Source organism: Gymnodraco acuticeps, unplaced genomic scaffold (genome assembly GCF_902827175.1).
Source record: "Gymnodraco acuticeps unplaced genomic scaffold, fGymAcu1.1, whole genome shotgun sequence".
In the NCBI taxonomy this organism is placed as follows: domain Eukaryota; kingdom Metazoa; phylum Chordata; class Actinopteri; order Perciformes; family Bathydraconidae; genus Gymnodraco; species Gymnodraco acuticeps.
The window spans coordinates 66871-88985 of record NW_022990342.1 but is presented as its reverse complement, the minus strand read 5'-3'; the positions used below and the strand labels follow the sequence as shown (position 1 = coordinate 88985).

General features: G+C 41.9%; 1 protein-coding gene across 3 annotated transcripts in view; it reads left to right on the top strand.

Moving 5' to 3' along the window:
* Positions 1-22115, top strand: part of LOC117550997 (eukaryotic translation initiation factor 4 gamma 1-like) — a 60521-nt gene that overhangs the window by 14893 nt on the left and 23513 nt on the right. The window contains exons 3-8 of one of the 3 annotated variants that reach the window (XM_034223648.1): positions 10094-10462; positions 13171-13317; positions 13849-14085; positions 14478-14582; positions 18524-18817; positions 19299-19361. In XM_034223648.1, coding sequence (XP_034079539.1) covers positions 10094-10462; positions 13171-13317; positions 13849-14085; positions 14478-14582; positions 18524-18817; positions 19299-19361 — 1215 coding nt within the window. Of the gene's footprint in view, positions 1-10093; positions 10463-13170; positions 13318-13848; positions 14086-14477; positions 14583-18523; positions 18818-19298; positions 19395-22115 lie in introns of all 3 variants that reach the window. The other 2 variants (XM_034223647.1, XM_034223649.1) reach the window with 2 other exon arrangements.

Here is a 22115-nt window from a genome sequence, read left to right as displayed (position 1 = left end):
GCCAGAGTATAGGAGTGATTCAACAACAACACAAAGACATATGAGAAGTGATCAGGACGAACAGAAAGACGAAAAGGAAAAGAGAGTTTACTGAAGAGACCAGGAGGGTCAGAGCAGGAGGAAGAGGAGGAGATGAAGAGACCAGGAGGGTCAGAGCAGGAGGAAGAGGAGGAGATGAAGAGACCAGGAGGGTCAGAGCAGGAGGAGGAGATGAAGACATTAATGAAGAAGAAGAAATGTATGTGAGGAATAAAGATGAAGTATCAGAAAGAGGGCCAGAGGCAGGGATCAGGAGGCAGATGAAACTCCAGCTGGACCACATGGTATGTTCTTATTCTCCTTACATATTCCATCACAGCAGCACAATCTAGCAGCAGGGGCGGCGCCAGGGGGGAGCTAGGAGGTGCTGAAGCACCCCCCAGGATTGCCAAAGCACCCCCTAAGCACCCCCAATAAATAGGTTTTTTTTTCTTTTTTTCCCCGAAAATTATTATTATTTTTATTAAATTAAATCAGAAGAATTATTGATTACATCAATGCAAATGTGAAACAAATAAATGTTTGACCAAAAACATAAAGCCAACACAGGTGATATGATTAGGCCAATGGCCAGCACCCATTCGATTTTTGACCTACCCATAGGGTAAATTACTTTGTGACACTTGAGTGACTTCCTGTTAGCTGGAGCCCCAAATGATTTGCTAACAGCAAAGTGACAAATGGATAGTTTTTTAGTCCTTAAACGTCCACGTGTGGACACTCAATCAAAACCACCTGAAAGCGAGAGGGATTCTGCACATAATAGGCCTCGTGAGTACAAGTAGCTTACTTCTGGTTCTGTTTCATTCAAGCTCTGCTCTGTGTGTGTGTGTGTGTGGCACGAGCCATTTTGTGTGCGTGCGCAAGCGAGCGAGAGAGAGAGCTCGCGCACCGGTGGTATCTACCGGAGATCGTTGTGGTTAGCATCTGGTGCTAGCTAGCCAAGCTAACGGATATAAAGAGCTTTTTCAACAACAAGGTGGAGGGAGAACTCTCTCCTGTCAGACGGAGAGTCTCAGATAACCTCAGCTCAGGTGAAGGACTCTCAGTGTTTAGTTAACTTTAGTCTAGTTATCTCAGTGGGTCTCAAACGGTTTGTTTTAAAAGGGGAGTGATTTGTAAAATATCTATAAAGAAATAGAAAATCTGTTTACAGTTCTGTTTCATATGTATGTTGAGAGATACTGTATATCCATAGATCTCTTCATTTTGGCTCTCAAAGTGCACCAGATTGATGCTTTTAACTTCAATATTTAAAAATAAATCTTCCCACTAGAGGAGGTGAGGTCCACTCCCCACTTGTAAAAATAGCACTTTACCCCTGCTTACACCTATATGCCGTGAGCTGATTACCGAGCCTTCATTGTAACAGTCGCGGGCACACTGTGTGTGTGTGTGGGGAGTGTTGCAGTAGAAAATTCAACTGTAGCGCTGGTTCATTAATGGGAAACCCTTAATGTTTGAGCACCCTCTATGAAACGTCAAGCTACCCCACAGCACCCCCTAGAGAAAATCTCTGGCGCCGCCACTGTCTAGCAGCTCTTAGTATTGACAAATATTGATTGAAATGTGTTGCTGCACAGGTCACCTTCAGCTCTCTGAAGAGATGAGTGATGTCGTTTGTCAATCTTAATCTGAAAATACAAAAACTGAAATATAGGTAAGAGAAGAAACGGACACTTTTGTGATGGAATTCCCTCAATGCAGATCACACATGGACTGATCCATTATTTTAATAGGAGGGTAAATGGTATGGCGTGACGGGGTTGAAACTAACTGAGGGACAATATTGCAATTTCATAGATAATTCAAGTATTTTTTCAGAATTGATTTTTGATCAGTTAAAGTTGACAAGCATATGATTATATTAGCAGCAACATTTTGGGATAATTGGCCATTTTGATTGGTTTGATATTAAATTCGTATGTAATAATGCTTAGTGAGGACATGCAAATATGTCTAATACTAAGAAAACCAATTTTTTAAAAACAAAATATATATTTAGTTTTACATTGTAATGCAAAAAAAACCTGTTCCATTAATTCATTGCTTTAAAATACATTTTGTAGTTTCCTTTCATTTAAAATGGTTGAGGTAAGCTTGGGGGACTCAAAGGGCACCCGATTGTTTGTCTGAACACCTTGTTTCTCTTGTGCATTAAGAACACTTGTGTTAGGGCATGAATTAACAATAAATAGGTTATATACAGTATAAAATACCACGTAGTGTCCGCCCTCCCATGCCACCCTGGCATGACCTCTTGCCCCCCCTTTGCCCCCCCATTTAAAATGTTCTAGAACCGCCACTGGGTTCACGACATCCTAAACCACGGAAGTGATGCGCCTCTGTCTTTTCCACATTCCCCTTTGCTGGGGAAACCGCCCGTCACGTAAGTATCGTGTACTATAGTTAAAGTATGAATCACAAGCGTGCACTCATGGTCGCGCTACAGAAAGGGAGAGGGGAGAAAGGGACGTTTAGTGATGATTGAATCTTATTTATTGACGAACGGAAGAGAGCGGGAAATGTTTGTTGTGTGCCGCCGGCTGTCAGTGGCGGAGTCAGTTACTCTGTGATCCGCTCCGTCACACATAGCGAACCGGTGAGAGAAATCAGGGGTTTATGAAACCATTATTCCTGAATTATTGGCATGAAGTCTGACAATATACCAATAAAGCATGGACAAAGATGCCTTGATGACCCTACTCTGACAATAAAACACTATGGAAGGGCTTTAGACACAATATAAAGCAGGATATCGTTACATTAAGATCCTGGAGAAAATCTCAATCGGTTTTTACTTCTTTTTTCAGGCAAACAAGGCCCCTCTGCGCCAACTGGACCCCAGTCGTATGAAAGAAATGATCTCTGGCCCCGACTTCACGCCTTCCTTCGCTAACCTCGGCAGACCTAACATGGGAGGAGGAGGTGGTGGAGGAAGAGAAGGAAGAGATGGAAGAGATGGAAGGGAAGGAGGAGGAGGAAGAGAAGAAAGGAGAGGACCTGTAAGTTTTCTGAACCTGTTCAGCCCTGAGCCTGTTTTTCAGGCCTCAGGCTCGAAAATGACATTCCCAGAACAAATGACCATATCTTCTAAAAGGCTTAAATTAATAATCTTTTCTCTCAAAGCAATGATAAACCTGTGAGTTGGATGTAGAAAAGTCAGAATCAATATAGAATGTTTTTATTTTAAAGTAAATTCAGATTGAACATAATAAAAAAATGTAAATTATTGTGTCCGTCCGGAAAAAAAACATTACTTATAGTGAAAACCACCCTTGAATGATGGGGTAGACTAAAAGCTTTAGGAATCCAAAGTATAACATATAATAAGTACCCTGTATCAAGATTGATGCAAAACAAGTGACGTTTTATCTTTTTTTAGAGGTTTAGCAACAAAAAAATGTATGGGGTCATTTGGGTGCACTTTCCATATCTCTGGAGTTGCGTTCTTGTTAATGTGATTATCTTGCGTGAATTATTTTTATATTAGTTAATATTTCTAGTTATAAAACGGACACGTCAAATCACGCAATCTGATTGGTTCTTAGCCGTGATATAATCAGCGTATACCACGGGTAGAATTGTAGTTACTTTTCACAACAAGTCAGTATCCCTCCGCGTCTGAGAAAAACTGTATACAGTTGGGCTGAAAAGCAAACTGGCACAAGAAAGCAGCGGAGAAGTAACGGGGCAGAAACCTTCCTTTTTACGCAGCGGTCCAGACATATCAATCAATCAATCAATCAATGTTTATTTATATAGCCCAATATCACAAATGTTACATTTGTCTCAGTGGACTTTACAGTTTGTACAAAATATCAGTATGACAATACGACACCCTCTGTCCTTAGACCCTCACATCGTACAAGGAAAAACTTCCGAAGAAAACCCACAGTTTAAAGGGAAAAATGGGAGAAACCTCAGGGAGAGCAACAGAGGAGGGATCCCTCTCCCAGGACGGACAGACGTGCAATAGATGCCGTGTGTAAATTGAAAAGATAATACATTTGCAACATAGGTAGTCCAAATGTTTGGAAATGCATGTGTGTATAATAGGAAGATGAATCCACTAGGATATCCATCCAGGACCTATGATCCAGGACCACAGCCACGACTCAAGATCCAGGACAGAGGAGCGCAGGATCATCCATGACTCCGGATCCCGGCGTATACAGACACCAAAAAGAAAGACATTTGGGGAAGCTGGGTTAATCGGAACATGAGAGTACACAGGTATAGACAGAGAGAAGGAAGAAGTAAGATGTCCCCCGACAAACTAAGCCTATATCAGCAAAACTAGGGGCTGAATCTAATCAGCCCTAACTATAAGCTTTATCAAAAAGGAAGGTCTTAAGCGCACTCTTAAAAACGGATAGGGTGTCTGCCGCCCGAACACAAACTGGAAGCTGATTCCACAAATGTGGAGCTTGATAAGAAAAGGCTCTGGCTCCCATTGTACTTTTAGAGACTCTAGGAACAACCAACAACCCTGCATTCTTGGAACGCAATGCCCTAGTAGGACAGTAGGGTATAATGAGTTCTTTAAGGTAAGATGGCGCCTGCCCATTAAGGGCTTTGTAGGCGAGAAGAAGAATTTTAAATTCTATCCTGTGTTCTATAGGGAGCCAGTGTAAGGCAGCCAGAACAGGAGTAATGTGGTCCCTTTTCCTAACTCTGGTTAGTACACGAGCTGCAGCATTTTGAATCAGCTGAAGCGACTTGACTGACTTCTTGGTACACCCTGATAATAAAGAGTTACAATAATCCAGCCTTGAAGTAACAAATGCATGGACTAGTTTCTCTGCATCGTTTTGAGGCAAGATATGCCTGATTTTTGCAATGTTACGTAGATGGAAGTAGGCGGTCCTTGAAATTGATTTTATGTGGGCGTTAAAGGATAAATCCTGATCAAATATAACACCAAGATTCCTTACAGTCTCACTGGAGGCCAAATTAATGCCATCCATGGTTAATATATCCTTAGATAATTTGTTTCGTAGATTCTTCGGGCCAAGTACAATAACTTCAGTTTTGGTCGTGTTTAACATCAAAAAGTTTAAGGTCATCCACGTTTTTAAGTCCTTAAGGCAGTCTTGAATTTTATTTAGATGATTAATTTCATCAGGCTTGATTGATAAATATAGTTGAGTATCATCCGCATAACAATGAAAATGTACAGAATGATTCCTTATAATATTGCCTAACGGAAGCATATATAATGTGAACAAAATAGGTCCGAGCACTGAGCCCTGTGGCACTCCATGGCTAACTTTGGTTTGCGTGGAAGATTCATCATGGACACGTACAAACTGAGAGCGTTCAGATAGATAGGACCTAAACCAGTCTAAAGCAGTTCCCTGTAAGCCAACTAAGTGCTCTAGTCTTTGCAATAGGATATCATGGTCGATAGTATCAAATGCAGCACTGAGATCGAGCAAAACAAGAATAGAGACACGTCCCTTGTCAGAGGCTATTAGAATGTCATTTGTGACTTTAACCAGAGCTGTCTCTGTGCTATGATGTGTTCTAAAGCCAGACTGAAAATCTTCAAATAAATCATTGTTTTTTAAGTAATCACACAGCTGTTTTGCGACCGCTTTCTCAAGAATTTTTGAGAGGAACGGAAGATTGGAAATAGGTCTATAATTGGCTAAAACCTCTGGATCGAGGTTGTGCTTTTTAAGAAGCGGTTTTATCACTGCTACTTTGAATGATTGTGGAACATAGCCTGATAATAAAGACATATTCATAATATTTAATAAATAAGTGCTAATTAATGGAAAAACTTCCTTCAACAGCTTAGTTGGAATTGGGTCTAACATACACGTTGATGGTTTAGAAGAGAGAATCATTGAATTTAATTGTTCAAGGTTTATGGCTGAAAAGCATTCTAGTTTACTATCTAGTGTAATATTAGAACTTACGTTTCCGGGAGCTGTTGATAACACTATACTGGTCAAAGGCAAGAGGTCATTAATTTTGTTTCTAAGTGTAACAATTTTATCATTAAAAAAGCACATAAAATCATTACTACTGAGTGCTATGGGAATAGAAGGCTCAATCGAGCTGTGGCTCTCTGTCAGCCTGGCTACAGTGCTGAAAAGAAATCTTGCATTATTCTTATTCTCATCTATTAATGAAGAGTAGTAGGCTGCTCTCGCTTTACGCAGTGCTTTCTTATATTCATTGAGAGTAATATGCCAAATTAAACGAGATTCTTCAAGTTTAGTGGAACGCCATATCCTTTCAAGTTGTCTCGACTTTTGCTTTATTTTGCGGGTTTGGGCATTATGCCATGGAGCTAATCTATGTTGTTTTATTTTCTTCTTTTTCAAAGGAGCAACAGAGTCTAATTTTATTCGCAGCGCATCTGTAGCACTATCAACAACATGATCAATTTGGGGTGGTGTACATTTTGTATAAGTTTCCTCCCTTACATGCAGACATGCTATCGAGTTAAGTATTGGTGGAATCTCTTCCTTAAATTTGGCTATAGCACTAACAGATAGGTTTCTGCTGCAGGAGCTTTTGACTAATGCTTTGTAGTCTCGTAACAGTACTTCAAAAGTTACTAAGAAATGGTCGGATAAAGCAGGATTATGCGGTTCGACTAATAGTTGCTCAATTTCAATACCATAAGTCAGAACAAGGTCGAGAGTGTGATTATAGCAGTGGGTTGGTTTATTTACACTCTGACAAAAACCAACAGAATCTAATATAGAGTTAAATGCAACAGTAAGGCTATTTTTATCATCGTCAACATGAATATTAAAGTCACCTACGATAATTACTTTATCTGTTTTAAGAACCAAAGTTGATAAAAACTCAGAGAATTCAGATAAGAATTCTGAATAAGGACTTGGTGCACGGTACACTGTAACAAATAAGATTGGCTGCAAAGTTTTCCAGGTCGGATGCGTAAGACTAAAAACAAGACTTTCAAAGGAGGTATAATTTAATTTTGGTTTAGTATTGATAAGTAAACTTGAGTCAAAGATTGCTGCAACTCCACCTCCTCGGCCCGTGCCTCGGGCAATATGAGTATTGATATGGCTGGGTGGAGTGGCCTCATTTATGCTGACATATTCTTCATGTCTCAACCAAGTTTCAGTGAGACAGCATATATCAATATTATAATCTGATATTAAATCATTTACCAATATTGCTTTAGATGCTAGAGATCTTATGTTTAAGAGACCACATTTAATATTCCTGTTTTGTTGCACTGTAGTAGTTGTTACATTTACTTTTATTAGGTTATTATGTATGACACCTCTATTAGGTTTTACCTTAACTTGTCCTTGGGCAGACACACACACCGCTAATATTGGGTATAGACATCAGACGGCAAAACATTCAGTGTGCGGTTACTTTGGCATCAGGGCAGGGATATCTAGATACTTTCCAAGGTTTGACATAATGAACTGTGCTACTTTTAAAGCAAGCAGCGATGTTTTCAAATCTGTACTCAAAAGGTCCGCAAAAACGCTATCGACCAATCAGATTGCTTGATTTTACTTGTCTGTTTTATAAATATTATTACATTTCGTCCGTTATGAAACAAACTTACAAAGCTTAAGATAGAAACATTTAAGGTGGCCTTACTTTGGAGGAGTGGATTGAGGAGTGCCTATCTCCAAAAAGCACCTAAACGACGACATGCAGAGCTACGTGAAGAGCAGGTAGACCAACTGGAGAAGTACCACCATTCAAAAGCTTTCTGATGCGGGTCTTGAAACAAAGCAGAAAAATTATGACCGTTAGTGGCCACAGGTGCGAAAGCTCTCTCCAGAGCTACTGGAAGCCCAATCTCGGGGACCGGAGAAAGTGGAGCAATATTCTCGCCACGCCAAGCAACAGCCTAGAACAACCTCAACCTATACAAGTGACCTCGTAAGCCATGCTACTGATGCTGGACAGGTTTTCAGTGGCTGCACAATAAACGGCTACAGACACATTAATGTAAATAAATAGCCAAATAATGGATCAACGCTCTCTGTCTAATATGTTCGCTAGCTATTAGTGTTGTTGCATAGCAACCACCTCACTCTATGTTTTGTGCAGAAGGCAACGGAGGGACTATTTTATTTTGAACATCATTATTTACTAATAAAAACTATTTAAATTAGTGTGTATTTTTCTTTCATATTTCCATACTTGGTAACCGTTTTATAAAAGCCGTGATATATGGTCATTATATCACGGCTAAGGGGCGTGGTTCGGCCCGACGCGGAGAGTTGACGCGTCACGGTTGACAGCCCTAATACTTAGCCTTCGTCAAATATTGTGCACTCGGCAATTTGAATATTGCACTATTCCGTAATGCACTTTAAATAACATTTCAAGTAATTGTAATCTTTGTCGCCCTTGAATGAATTAGAAATCTGCCGCTAGATATACAGAAGGGAGTTGAGTTCGAACTTGTTAATGTTTTAATGTTTCTAGATGTATCGCGAGAGTGAACACGTCATCATTGACAGCCCCAATACTTAGCCCTCATCAAATATCATGCACTAAATATTGCACTATTCCATATTTAGATTAGATTCCTTTATTGTCACTACACAGCGAAATTCCAAGCATTCCCGATGGTGCAATCACACATAACAGACAGTAGAAGTAACATTTTGACAATACAAGCTAACACTTTTAATTAGGGCCGGGACTCGATTAAAAAAATTAATCTAATTAATTAGAGGCTTTGTAATTAATTAATCGAAATTAATCGCATTTTTTTTATCACATATAAATATTTGACCTGAGAACAGTGAGAAGCAATTTTTTTCACATGGATTTTAGTATACCATTAGGCGCATTCACACCGCAGTACTTTTCCCACAAAGGTTCATGAGAACTTAGTTCATGAGAACTCTTTGAACCTGGGGGAGGATTAGGCAAATGAAGCCGCTGACGTCACTTCTTCTTCTTCTGCTTTGGGTTTACTGGCAGGCCGCAAACCACTTCACGGCGTATACTGCCGCCCAAAGTCCCCGGCCGGAATTCCCCGGAGTTGGGGACTGGCTTCAGTAGAAGCTGCTGGGAGTCCCAGCAGCCTTCCGAGTAAATCGCCAGAACGCCGACACCTCCTCATCTCCACCGCTCCCATGTTTTATTTTGTGTTGCCATAAGTTAGTCTCTCTGCGTTTCTGCGCTGGGCTAATGCTAATAATGCTAATGCGAGGATAATAAAATGGCGGCTTCACAAAACTTTTTGGGAGTTTTACGGGGCGTGGTTTGCAATCCGCCCAGTCAATCAGAAATATAGCTATTTTCTCACAATGAGAGCCGCACGAAAGTCCCTGCTCTCTAGCAGCTCACTGCTCTCTAGCAGGGACTTTCGTGGGGGTAAAAAGGTTCTCATGAACTAATTTTAGTACCGGCTCTTTTTGGTGTGAACGCGATAAAAGAGGCTAACGTCCACGCTTCCACGCTAGCTGCTATATGTTTTGCATTGAAGTGATACTTGAGGCTTGATGTGCTGCGGTGATATGCGAATTCCTTTTTGCATAATTTGCACACAACCGTGCTCTTATCGACGCTTCCATCCGTCCGTTTTTTAAAACAACATTTCCCACTGTTGTTCACTGTGGTTTGTTGTTGTCTGAAGTCATGAACGTTAGTTGGTGCTCCAGTATAATCGGTACGCCTGAAACTCATCCAGTGAGAAACGTTCCGCGGTGCAAAAATAAGTGCGATTAAAATGCGTTAATTTTTTTAACGCGTTAATTTTTGTGTAATTAATTAATCTTAATTAACGCGTTAAAGTCCCGGCCCTACTTTTAATATATAGCCTATACTATAGTGACCTATGCCAAATTGAACAGTACACTTACAAAACAATACGACATTATCATACAAATACAGGAACAATACGGTCAAGGCAGTACAACATGTAAACGAGTCAATAAGTAAGTTATTGTACATGTATTTATCAGTGCGGTTGATAATTACAAAACCATAAATAAATGTGTTCTACATATTTCAATAACATTTAAAGTAATTATAATCCTTGTCGCCCATGAATGAATTAAACATCTCCGTCTCCTCTCAGCCTCCAGGTATGGGTATGGGTGTTGGGGGTCCTCGTCGCTCGGCGCAGATGCAGTCTCTGAGCGATGACATTCAGCTGAACAAGGCGGAGAAGGCGTGTAAACCTTCGACGAAGAAAACCCGCGTGGAGGTCGAGAGTGAGAGTGACGACTCGGAGCACGGGAAGACCCAGGAGCTGTTTAAAAGTGTTCGCAGCATCCTCAACAAACTCACCCCGCAGAAGTTTCAGCAGCTCATGAAGATGGTGAACAATCTCACCATCGACACGGAGGAGAGATTGAAAGGAGTCATCGATCTGACCTTCGAGAAGGCCATCGCCGAGCCTAACTTCTCCGTGGTCTACGGCAACATGTGCCGCTGCCTCATGGGGGTAAGTGGTGCCAAGCCGATGATTGTTATTAAGGTGTTTTCATTTCATTTTGATTTGTCCCGTTCATGGTATGCACAACTTCAAGGTGGGGTAGGTAATTCACTTGAGAAACACTTGTTGTTATATTCCATGGAATGTTCTTAACATCCCGATAGCAATGAATATATTAAATGCTTTGACAATAAATACATAAAAAATGTCATCTGTGGAAGCCGTGGCGCTGTAAAAAGCACGACCAATCATCTGAGCCGGCCCGGCTAAAGTAACTGGATGGCCTACCTGCCTGTCAGCCTTCCATCTGTGCACAAACTTATCTCGTGCCCTCATTGGTCATGTGTGCGTTCGTGTGTGTTTCCAGAGGAAAGGAGTCTGAAGGAAGAGGCAGATTTTTTTCGGTTGTCCATCCATCCATCCATCTTCTCCCGCTTATCCGTGGTCGGGTCGCGGGGGTAGCAGTTCCAGCAGAGAGCCCCAAACTTTCTTTTCCCTGGCGACATCAACCAGCTCTGACTGGGGGATCCCAAGGCGCTCCCAGGCCAGCGAAGAGATATAATCCCTCCACCTGGTCCTAGGTCTACCCCTTGGTCTCTTCCCAGCTGGACGTGCCTGGAACACCTCCCTAGGGAGGCGCCCAGGTGGCATCCTAACTAGGTGCCCGAACCACCTCAACTGGCTCCTTTCGACGCGAAGGAGGAGCGGCTCAACTCCGAGTCCCTCCCTGATGACCAAACTTCTCACCTTATCCCTAAGGGAGACACCAGCCACCCTGCGGAGAAAACCCATCTCGGCCGCTTGTATCCGCAATCTCGTTCTTTCGGTCATGACCCATCCTTCATGACCATAGGTTAGGGTAGGAACGAAAATGGCCCGGTAGACAGAGAGCTTTGCCTTCTGGCTCAGCTCCCTTTTCGTCACAACGGTGCGGTAAAGCGACTGCAGTACCGCTCCCGCTGCTCCGATTCTCCGGCCCATCTCACGCTCCATTGTTCCCTCACTCGAGAACAAGACCCCGAGATACTTGAACTCCTTCACTTGGGGTAAGGACTAATTCCCTACTTGGAGTGGACAGTCCATCGGTTTCCTGCTGAGAACCATGGCCTCAGATTTGGAGGTGCTGATCCTCATCCCAGCCGCTTCACACTCGGTTGCGAACCGATCCAGTGAGTGCTGAAGGTCGCAGACCGATGAAGCCATTAGAACCACATCATCTGCAAAAAGCAGTGGTGCAATCCTTAGTCTACCGAACTGCAGACCCCCTCCCCCATGACTACGCCTCGAACTCCGATCCATGTATATTACAAAACAGGATTGGTGACAAAGCGCAGCCCTGGCGGAGGCCAACCCTCACCGGAAATGGGTCCGACTTACTGCCGAGGACCCGGACACAGCTCTCGCTTTGGGAGTACAGAGATTGGATGGCCCTGAGTAGAGACCCCCTCACCCCATACTCCCGCAGCACCTCCCACAGTAACTCCCTGGGAACTCGGTCATACGCCTTCTCCAAGTCTACAAAACACATGTTGACCGGATAAGCGTACTCCCAGGCCCCCTCCAGGATCCTTGCGAGAGTAAAAAGCTGATCCGTCGTTCCACGATCCGCATTGTTCCTCCTCAATCTGAGGTTCGACAATCGGCCTGACCCTCCTTTCGAGTACCTTAGAGTAAACTTTTTTTTTTCGGTTGTGCATTTTCAAATTCTAGCGCACTCGAGCTGGTCTCTCCATTCCTACCTACCTTACCTTTATGGACTGTTGTTGTAAGGGTCTTTCTACAGATGTGCACTGTTTGACACCATCGGGGTCGGCTCTCTCTGTAGCTTTGACGACAAATAACGTGAAAATAAATATAAGCTTTTTTAATTTATTTATTTGCATTTATTGCACAGTGGAGAATCTTTCAAAAGAGAAAAAAACTCTCATCTTGGAGTTCGACGTGATACTCTGACTTACATATTTTTATATATTTGGTCAGCTTATATATGCGTAACATAACTACTACGACTACGTCCCGGCACATTTCCTTGCAGTTGGCTTATCTTGAGCTTCTGACCCCTCTGGAAACTAACCACTGATAAAAATATGGAAAGAAAAGTTACGGGAAATAAATTGAGAAGTGGAAGATTAATTTGCTTCCACTTCCGCAAGAAAACAACAAAAGATCTGTTCATTAAAACTACTTTCAGTCTTGAAAAAAGGACAAAATACTGTTTATACACCCAGTGTTTCCCCTAGGATGGAGTCATAGCAGCGGTGCTAAGGCATGTGGGCTCAACATAATGTGAGTGCGGAGCGCGTGGAATTTTTTTAGAGTGCGCCCCGCCAATTTCTTTCTATGTGTCTGCCAGCACAAGAAAGGCTCTTGAGGCCTAGTACCAGGGCCGGTTCTAGCCAATTTGCTGCCCTAGGCGAGATTTTATATGTAAAGAATAAATGAAAAATCTCTACAAAAGACTACACTACAAAAACAGAAACGTATTGACATAGGTGATGGACGTCAAAATGGCTTCAAATGTATTCATTATTGTATGAACATGTTTGAATTGGGGGGTGGACGTCACATCCTCTAGGGGGGTCCGGGGTTATGTAAAGAATAAATTAAAAATTTCTACAAAAGACTACACTACAAAAACAGTCCCCCCAGTAAAAAAATCCCCACTACACCACTGGTAATAATCTTTAATTGTGTGTGTTTGCTGTTCTATTTTCCAGCTTAAAGTTGAAACCACAGATAAGCCGGGATTCACTGTGAACTTCCGCAAGCTGCTGCTAAACCGATGCCAGAAGGAGTTCGAAAAGGACCAAGTTGACGACGAGATCTTCGAGAGGAAGCAGAAAGAGCTGGATACTGCCACAGTGGTACAGTACTGCCTACAAAATCTCAATTTAGGGTCTTTGTTTATGCACAAAAGAAGTGATCTCGGTGTTTTATTTTGTATGTGTGGTGGGGAGTATTTGAAGGTGAACATAAATCAGAGGGAAGCCATTATGAGTTAACAGACTGGCACTTTTAAACCCTTTTAAACTGTAATTCTGGAAAATATCTTAGTAATACACATAAAAACTACATATTTTGCAAATTGTATTACACTGTGCACATGTTTACCTTTCTATTGGACATCTTACTTACCCATATCACTTAGGATTATTACTATATTACTATTTTCCTCATAAATATCTTTATTACATTTATTTTTATTGCACATTTTTCTTGTATATAAATAAATATTATTTTTGTATTTGATCTTTTTATTGCACATTCTTCAGTAACCTTTAAAACATATATATTTATCCGTTTCGAAACCCACATTTGACCAGATTTATATTATTCTCAGATTATTCAAACAACAACATCTCTTCCATTTCCCCGTGACTTTGTTCCTCCTGCAGCCGGAGGAGAAGCAGCGTCTCACTGAGCAGCTGCAGTGCGAGAAAGACAACGCCCACAGGCGCTCGATGGGCAACATGAAGTTCATTGGAGAGCTGTTCAAGCTGAAAATGCTCACAGAGGTCATCATGCACAACAACATCGTGAAGCTGCTGAAGAACCACGACGAAGAGTCTCTGGAGTGCCTCTGCAGACTGCTGTCCACCATCGGAAAGGACCTCGACTTCGAGAAGGCCAAGGTACGAAGTGCATTTAGACTAAACTATTCCTCAATGAGCAATTTCGTGTTTTGTTTTGGAAACTGCTGGTATACAAGAATCCAGATGAAGAAAATGTCCCACCTTTGCAAAGAATTGTTTTAACGATCCCAAAGTCTGTGTAAACCATCAAAATGTGAAGTGTCATCATTCATCATTCTACTTTAACCTATAGAAGTTAACATTCAAACAAACAATTGCAATTGGGTAAAAACATTTTTAACAATTAAAAGGAAGTGTTGATTCGTTTTTTAAATGTTTTGCTTGAGTCAGCTCTACAGACCACGTGCCTACAGTATATGCATGCTGTTGGATCATGTTTTAATTTGTTTTGTGGAAGATGTACTCACCACACTGCTGTGTTTGTTCCTTAGCCTCGTATGGACCAGTACTTTAATCAGATGGAGAAAATCATAAAGGACAAGAAGACCAGCTTCAAGATCCGCTTCATGCTGCAGGACGTGCTGGACCTTCGACGGGTAAACACTAGCACAGGGGTGGCCAACCCGCGGCTCTCGAGCCGCATGCGGCTCTTTGCCTAGTTTCATGCGGCTCTTCAGTTCATATCGAATTGTATATGTGTGAGTTTGGGGGAGAGACACTGACTCCTGACTAGTGTTGCACGGTGTACCGATACTTGAAAGGTACCGCGATACCCTGCCCTTAAAAATGTTACGATTCCTCCGTTTCATTAGTATCGGTACTTTAAGAATGACGGGGGAAAGTACTCCGGTGAGAAAGCGCCGTTTTAATAAGAGCCGTGTGTGTTCAGCGCTCTGCTTCCACTCCCTGCACTGCAGCCGTGCCTGCAGTCCCGCCCCTCTCAAGCACGCTCTAAGTCCCTCCCCTCTCTCGTGCACGCGCTAGCTGCCAGAGCATGTGAGAAAACGAGAAGCATGGCTGCAAGTGGGAGTGCAACTGCCGCTGCGCCTCGGCTTGTTGACAAAAAAGACGCCAGAAGCGAAATTTGGAAGTATTTGAGCTATATCTCTGACAGTGAGGGCAAGCCTACGGACACCACGAGGCCTGTCTGTAAGAAATGTATTAATTGTATTTAATAGGAAATCTTGTCATTTATTTAATTTATTGTTCTCATTGTTTAAAAGTTTGTGTTATGGTTATGGTTCTGGTGTGAAATAAAGCACAATAATTACATTTAAAAAAATAATCGGAATCGCAATTCTTGACTTGGTATCGAAACCAAAATGTTGGTATCGTGACAACACTAGCTACTCCTGACAGTTAAACCTGATATTTAGTAGGTCTGTTAAGTATTAACGTAATTTGGCCGGTCAAAGTTGTTTGGGCTCGGATAAAATCGTTCCGTTACTTTCGTCCCGTGTTACTTTCGTCCCGGCTCCCGGTGTGTATGTGTGGTGTCAGGTGTCAGTATGAGAGGATGACAGCAAATCTAATTTTGATGTGGCCCAAGAGCCAATCACAATAATACCTGCGATGCAGTGAACCAATCACCTTTGAGGGGGGGAAACCTATCGTTGATTAAACACTATCCAGTGTTTCCCCTACCATTGTTTTGGAGGGGCGCTGCGCCCCGCCAACGGAGCCCCGCGCCCCCCCCTGAAATTCAAGGTGTTTAAAAAATATATATAATTTTTTTTTTTAAATATATATAGCACCAAATTGCAAATAATCTATAACTACTGTCACTGTTCACATTGAACATGTGCTCTTTTATTAAATAAACTAAACGCTTTCATTTTAAGTTGTGAATTTAGTGTTTTTGACCCTAAGAAACACTGATGCATTAATCAATAACAATAATCCACAGCTCCTCTCTCTGCTCCAGAGGATTTAAAAAATATATATCCCAATGCCACAAAGATGCATCAGTGACGTGGTTGAAATCTTGTCTCCAGAAAACAAAAAAACGGAAACAAGCGGTATCAGTGCCTGTGTGTTTGATGTGGCTCTTTGCAGTAACATAGAAAAAATGTGGCTCTTAACCTCTGACTGGTTGGCCACCCCTGCACTAGCACAACAAGAGTCGTTTTTATTATAGGCTGACAGGTAGGAAGACAGCTCCTAATGCTGCGTTCACACCGGACGCGATGCAAATATTCGCTCTAAACGCTCGAGTTTCACAGCGGCTGCCAGCTGTGTTTACTCGTGTCATTCAAACAAGACGCGCTGGCTCCGGAGCTTCAACTACAACAAAATGAACATATTTTACGGTGATTAAATTGTAATACACGTTTCTAAATGATGTCGAAGTAACAACATACTGATACCGGTTAGTAAAAACCATGAATTAATGCTTTGACAAGTCTGCAGACAGACGGCAGGCGAAAAACCTTTTAAAATGCGTGTTTTCTGAATGAAGATCGCGTCGACCAGGCTAAGCTAACGTTGTGCTCATTCCATACTCATTACAACGGCCTACAGACATAAATAAACCAGCGACTGTATTCGCCATGACACAGACAGTCTGTGGTTTGCACTTGTTTAACTTTTGTCCAGTTTCTGAACAGATATGAGGAGCTGTGATCTCTGTGTGCTAACTGCTACAGTAACAGCTAATGGCTGATCTTTTCTGGTTGAACGTCAGTGACGGAAGGCTGAGATCCTCACCTCTGATTGGCCATATGAATTTGACGCTCGAGTTGAAAAAATTTAACTCTCGCGTTTGAGGCGGCCCCCTTCAATCTTCTCAATCGCGTGATTCGCGCCGCGTCCACCACTTCATGCTCGCCGTCGGAGCGAATTCGCGTCTATCCGCGTCCCTGCATTGACTTTACATGTAATCGCGTGGCATCGCGTCCGGTGTGAACGCAGCATAAGTCAATTTAAGGATGATTTAATTTCTTATTAGTAGTTCTGGGTATTGGAGATACAAGCCAGTAAACTATTAAGTATAAAAAACAATGATCAAAGAACTTAACAAACTACAAGACAAACCGTTAAACGCATATGACCAGAATATTTTGATCATTCAATTCAAAAAAACATAATACAACATATTAAAAAATAAATACACACAAGTAGTTTCTAAAGAGAGAATTCTCAATTGTGATTCAAACACAGGCGTTTTTGTGTGTGTGTGTGTGTGTGTGTGTGTGTGTGTGTGTGTGTGTGTGTGTGTGTGTGTGTGTGTGTGTGTGTGTGTGTGTGTGTGTGTGTTATGAAGCCAGTCCAGTTTAAGATTATTTCTCTGAAGGAATGCTGCCCACCGCCCACATAGTGTTACAAAACCTCTTTCAGTGTTTTAACAAGCTAACATCAGCTGCACAGTCAGCACATTGGCCAAACTTACAATGAGACGGCAGCATGAGGCCGTTGCATTTATTTAGCTGTTCTTCTGTTTCACAAAATACATCACAGACCTCTGTTTTTCTGCTTCCTCGTTTCACTTCCAGAAACATACACACCTCTCTCTCTTAAAGGGACAGCGATCTCATTCATCTCACTCTGCATGACCCTAATATCATAACGTGTGCTCTGGAGAATCACAGAACGGACGAACGTCCTTATTATTATGCCGTTTAAACCAATTATTTAAATGTGTTTGATAAATTCGGCATCATGTATGTTGCGCTGACAGGTCCACACACTGCTTCCCCGCAGCGAGGCTCCCCCGCCCTCCTGCTGATAGTTGACGAACGTCAAGCTCCTCAACCCCTGGTGATTTACTCGGAAGGCTTCAGTAGCTGCTGCTGGGAGTCCCAGCAGCTTCTACTGAAGCCAGTCCCCAACTCCGGGGACTTCCGGCCGGGGACTTCGGGTGGCAGTATACGCCGTGAAGTTGTTTGCGGCCTGCCAGTAAACCCAAAGCAGAAGAAGACGAAGTGACGTCAGCGACTCATTTGCGTAATCTTCCCTCAGGGAAAAGTACTCCGGTGTGAACACGATTGGTAGTTAGTGCCCTGGGGTACTAAGTGCCGGCACTAAGTACAGCAAAGTACTTGGTGTGAAAGCGGCTAATTGGATCTAAAGCCACATCAACTTTTCTGCTTCTTTCCTAATATTTCCCCATATTAGAAGCAAAACAAATGTTTCTTAAAAAATGTTGTTGGAATCGGTGATTCACACTAACACACTAACATTTTGATATTTGTAAACATTTTGACTGCCATTTAATGATCCAATACACACAGAGGGAGCAAATCATGTCCCAAATAATCCCGTCAATGTCCCGACATCTTTAATATTTTTTTACGATTATGTGGGACGATTAAGGTATTTTTGTTGAATGTTTTCATTTTAAAGAAAAATCATACAGAATGTCATTGAGCAGTCAAATACATACTCTTCAAAGTGTTAAATCCAGCTTGCACTTCTCTGTGTGTGTGATCAATGGCTGCCAGGCCTTATCACATCTATCGGTAGATCCCTTCAGAGTGGACTGGATTTCCTAAGGTATTCTGATTCTGACAACCTCTATATTCTACTTCCTCCCCTCCAGAGCTCGTGGGTCTCCAGGAGAGGCGAACAGGGCTCAAAGACGATGGAGCAAATCCACACAGATGCCGAGCTGGAGGAGCAACTGGAGCAGATAAAGGTGCAGCATGCCTTCATCTCTAAGCCGTCAGGAGGCCACGGAGGCAGAAATGACGGAGGAAGGAACGACGGAGGAGGTCGAGGGGGCCGTGGCAACCAGGGCCGAGGGCAAACTCCCCAGGACGAAGGCTGGAACACAGTTCCCATCTCCACCAAAAGCCGACCCATTGACGCCACTCGCTTTAGCAAAATCACTAAGGTAGGAGAAAGGACGCTTCACTTGGATAGGAATGCAAGATTTCAATACGATTTTTGTTATTTCTTTCTACCTTCAACGATTTAGGTTGTAGTTTGTTTCATGAGTGTGTTTTAGTTTCAGTTTCTTAGAAAGGCTGAGTTTGACTTGGGCACTGTGTTAATATAGCTACATACTTACATACTGAGACCTTAGTTAGATTCATTAGTGTGCTTGCTGGTTTCAGTTTCTTAGAAAGGCTGAGTTTGACTTGGTATTACGTCTTTACAAGAGTCTTTGAGCACTAGGAAAAGCGCTATAAAAATTCAATGTATTATTAATACTAATGTCTCAGTATGTATGTAGCTACATCAACATTCATATTACATGGTTGAAGATGCTGTGGCAGTGTTAATTTTGGCAGCTATTTTTTATTTAGTCTTAGTCTGTAGACGAAAATGGTTATTAGTTTTAGTCACATTTTAGTCATTTTTATCCTTCATAGTGCCAATGGCCAATTCCCCAGGACGGAGGCTGGAACACAGTACCCATCTGCAAAAACCAACCAGTAGGAGAAAGGACGCTTCACTTGGATAGGAATGCAAGATTTCAATACGATTTCAATACGATTTTTGTTATTTCTTTCTACCTTCAACGTTTTAGGTTGTAGTTTGTTTCATGAGTGTGTTTTAGTTTCAGTTTCTTAGACCTCGTTTACACGAGGACGATACGGGTTGTATCCGCATAGTTTCTCTTGCAAAAACGCATATTTTCTCTAACAAAACGATAGAAACGGACCCCGCAAACGATAACGGTGGATAGATCTGCAAACGGAACGCTCTGGGGGGGCAAACGGCTATACGATCATTTTCTGATAACGATGAAATAGCCCCGCCTCCCTCTCCCCACCTCTCCTGCTCATAGATCAGCTGCTGGGCTGTCAGAAGAGTGGGAGGAAAAGAGAGGCTTCATTTATTATTCTTATATTATTATATAGAGTCGTTATCAATTTGTTTTAAAGCTCAATAAATAACAAAGAATACCTCTGACCGGCACTTTTCAAATTTTGTCCGGAAGATTTGACTATAACCGACATGTTGACCGGCGATTTTTTTTTTTAAAGGAAACTCTGCTGCACGGTTCCCTTGTCCCTTGGAAGAGGCGGAGAGGTGGGTGTTTTTCATCTGCTGGTGGACTACCGGAGAGATTTACAGCAGGAGCACACACCGTCCACCGCGGAGAATAAACAGAAGGGCAACCATGCTCCGGGGTTTTCTTCGCTGCTTTTGGTGTATTTTGTAGCGGCAGCAGCGCCACTTACAGGCCTGGCATATGTACTACAGCGTTTCCAGCGGTCTCGTGTCAACGGACACGTTAAATTAATCGAATGCGTGTGAACGGAATACTTTTTGGAAAACGCATGTAAATGGGGTCTGAGTTTGACTTGGGCACTGTGTTAATATAGCTACATACTTACATACTGAGACCTTAGTTAGATTCATTAGTGTGTTTGCTGGTTTTAGTTTCAGTTTCTTAGAAAGGCTGAGTTTGACTTGGTATTACGTCTTTACAAGAGTCTTTGAGCACTAGGAAAAGCGCTATAAAAATTAAATATATTATTAATACTAATGTCTCAGTATGTATGTAGCTACATCAACATTCATATTACATGGTTGAAGATGCTGTGGCAGTGTTAATTTTGGCAGCTATTTTTGATTTAGTCTTAGTCTGTAGACGAAAATGGTTATTAGTTTTAGTCACATTTTAGTCATTTTTATCCTTCATAGTTTTAGACGAAAACTCAAAACATTTTAGTCCAGTTTTAGTCAAAATGTTTCCTCTTTTTAAACTAATTCAAATACAGGTATCTGAAATTGGAATCAATGTGACAGCATCAAGTGTTGAAATTCGTAAAGCAACATTTCACTCTCTTAACACTTTACTTGTGTAATATCTAGGGATGGGTATCGTTAAGGTTTTTAACGGTACTACTACTCTTATTGATCAGAGTTTCCGTTAGAATATTTTTTCGCCGGTCAACATGTCCGTTAAAGTTTAAATCTTCCGGACAAAATGAGAAAAGTGCCGGTCAAAGGTCTTCTTTGTTATTTATTGAGCTTTAAAACAAATTGATATGATTCGATATTAAACAAACTAATACTGTAGTAGATTAACTACACTATTCAAAAGTGAACAGTAATTTACAATAACACTGGAATAATAAACGGAGCGCTCTCCCTCTCCTGACAGCCCGTCAGTATCAGCTCGCGGATCAGTAATGAGTGACCCGACAGTAAAACTAAACATATCTAGTTACGGTAGTTTGAGAGGTAATTAGCTACGTGTGATATTCTAACCTGAAGTGTGTGTTTGTTCCGCTCACCGCTGCAGGTGATCATGCAGAGCTGCGCGTCGACTCGTCAGCAGCAGCTGATCTCTCTCTCCCGTAAGATTAGACTTCACTCGCATTTATGTCCATATCGATCAGATCCAGCTCTAGCTAATGATAGGACCAGTGGCGTGCACAGACATTTATAGGGGCAGGTGCTCAAGAGAAAAAAAAAGGGCACCTTCTGAGTCGTCGTGGCGGTCGCGCCGAAATTGTGCGCTCCGAAATTGTGCGCCCCGAAATTGCGCGCAAAAATGTGCCGGATAATGGCGGATTTTGTTAGTTTCTTTTTGGTTTTTGGTTACTTTATTTCGGTTTTAGGGTTAGGGTTAAGTTAGGGTTATGTTATTTAATTCTTATTTTTGCCTGATTTTACTGATTTATTATCAAAAAATTAATTATTTTAACATTTATTTTTATTATTCTAAATGACTTAGGGGGGTCCAATCTGAAGCTAGGGGGGGGACGAACCCCCCCCGGGATTGACGCCCCTGGTGGAACCGCCGGCTGCCTTAGTAGTGTGAGATTTATTAAAGGCACATCTTGTATGTCGTAATTGCATATATATTTATTTCAATAACCATATGCTGTCTGATGCAGATGCCTATCTAAAACAAATCAAATAGTAGGCTTACTAGCTTCTACACGCTAAAGCAACTGTAGTCAGGGATGCAAACTCATCAGGTATGAAAAAGGTGACAAGGATCCGACCCCCCCGACCCCACAGAATATCGGGTTAAAATTAGGAATAACAGATGATTTTAGCAGTCAGAACAACTAAAGCAGCAGGTAATAATAACAGAAACGCCAAAGAGTTACATCTAATAGAAATATATAAAAGCATTTATTTTAATTGTGTAGCAGTCAGTTTATAATTTTGGCAGCACTGTTGAGCATTTTGAAAATGTATTTTCATGCCTCTTAGTATTTTTA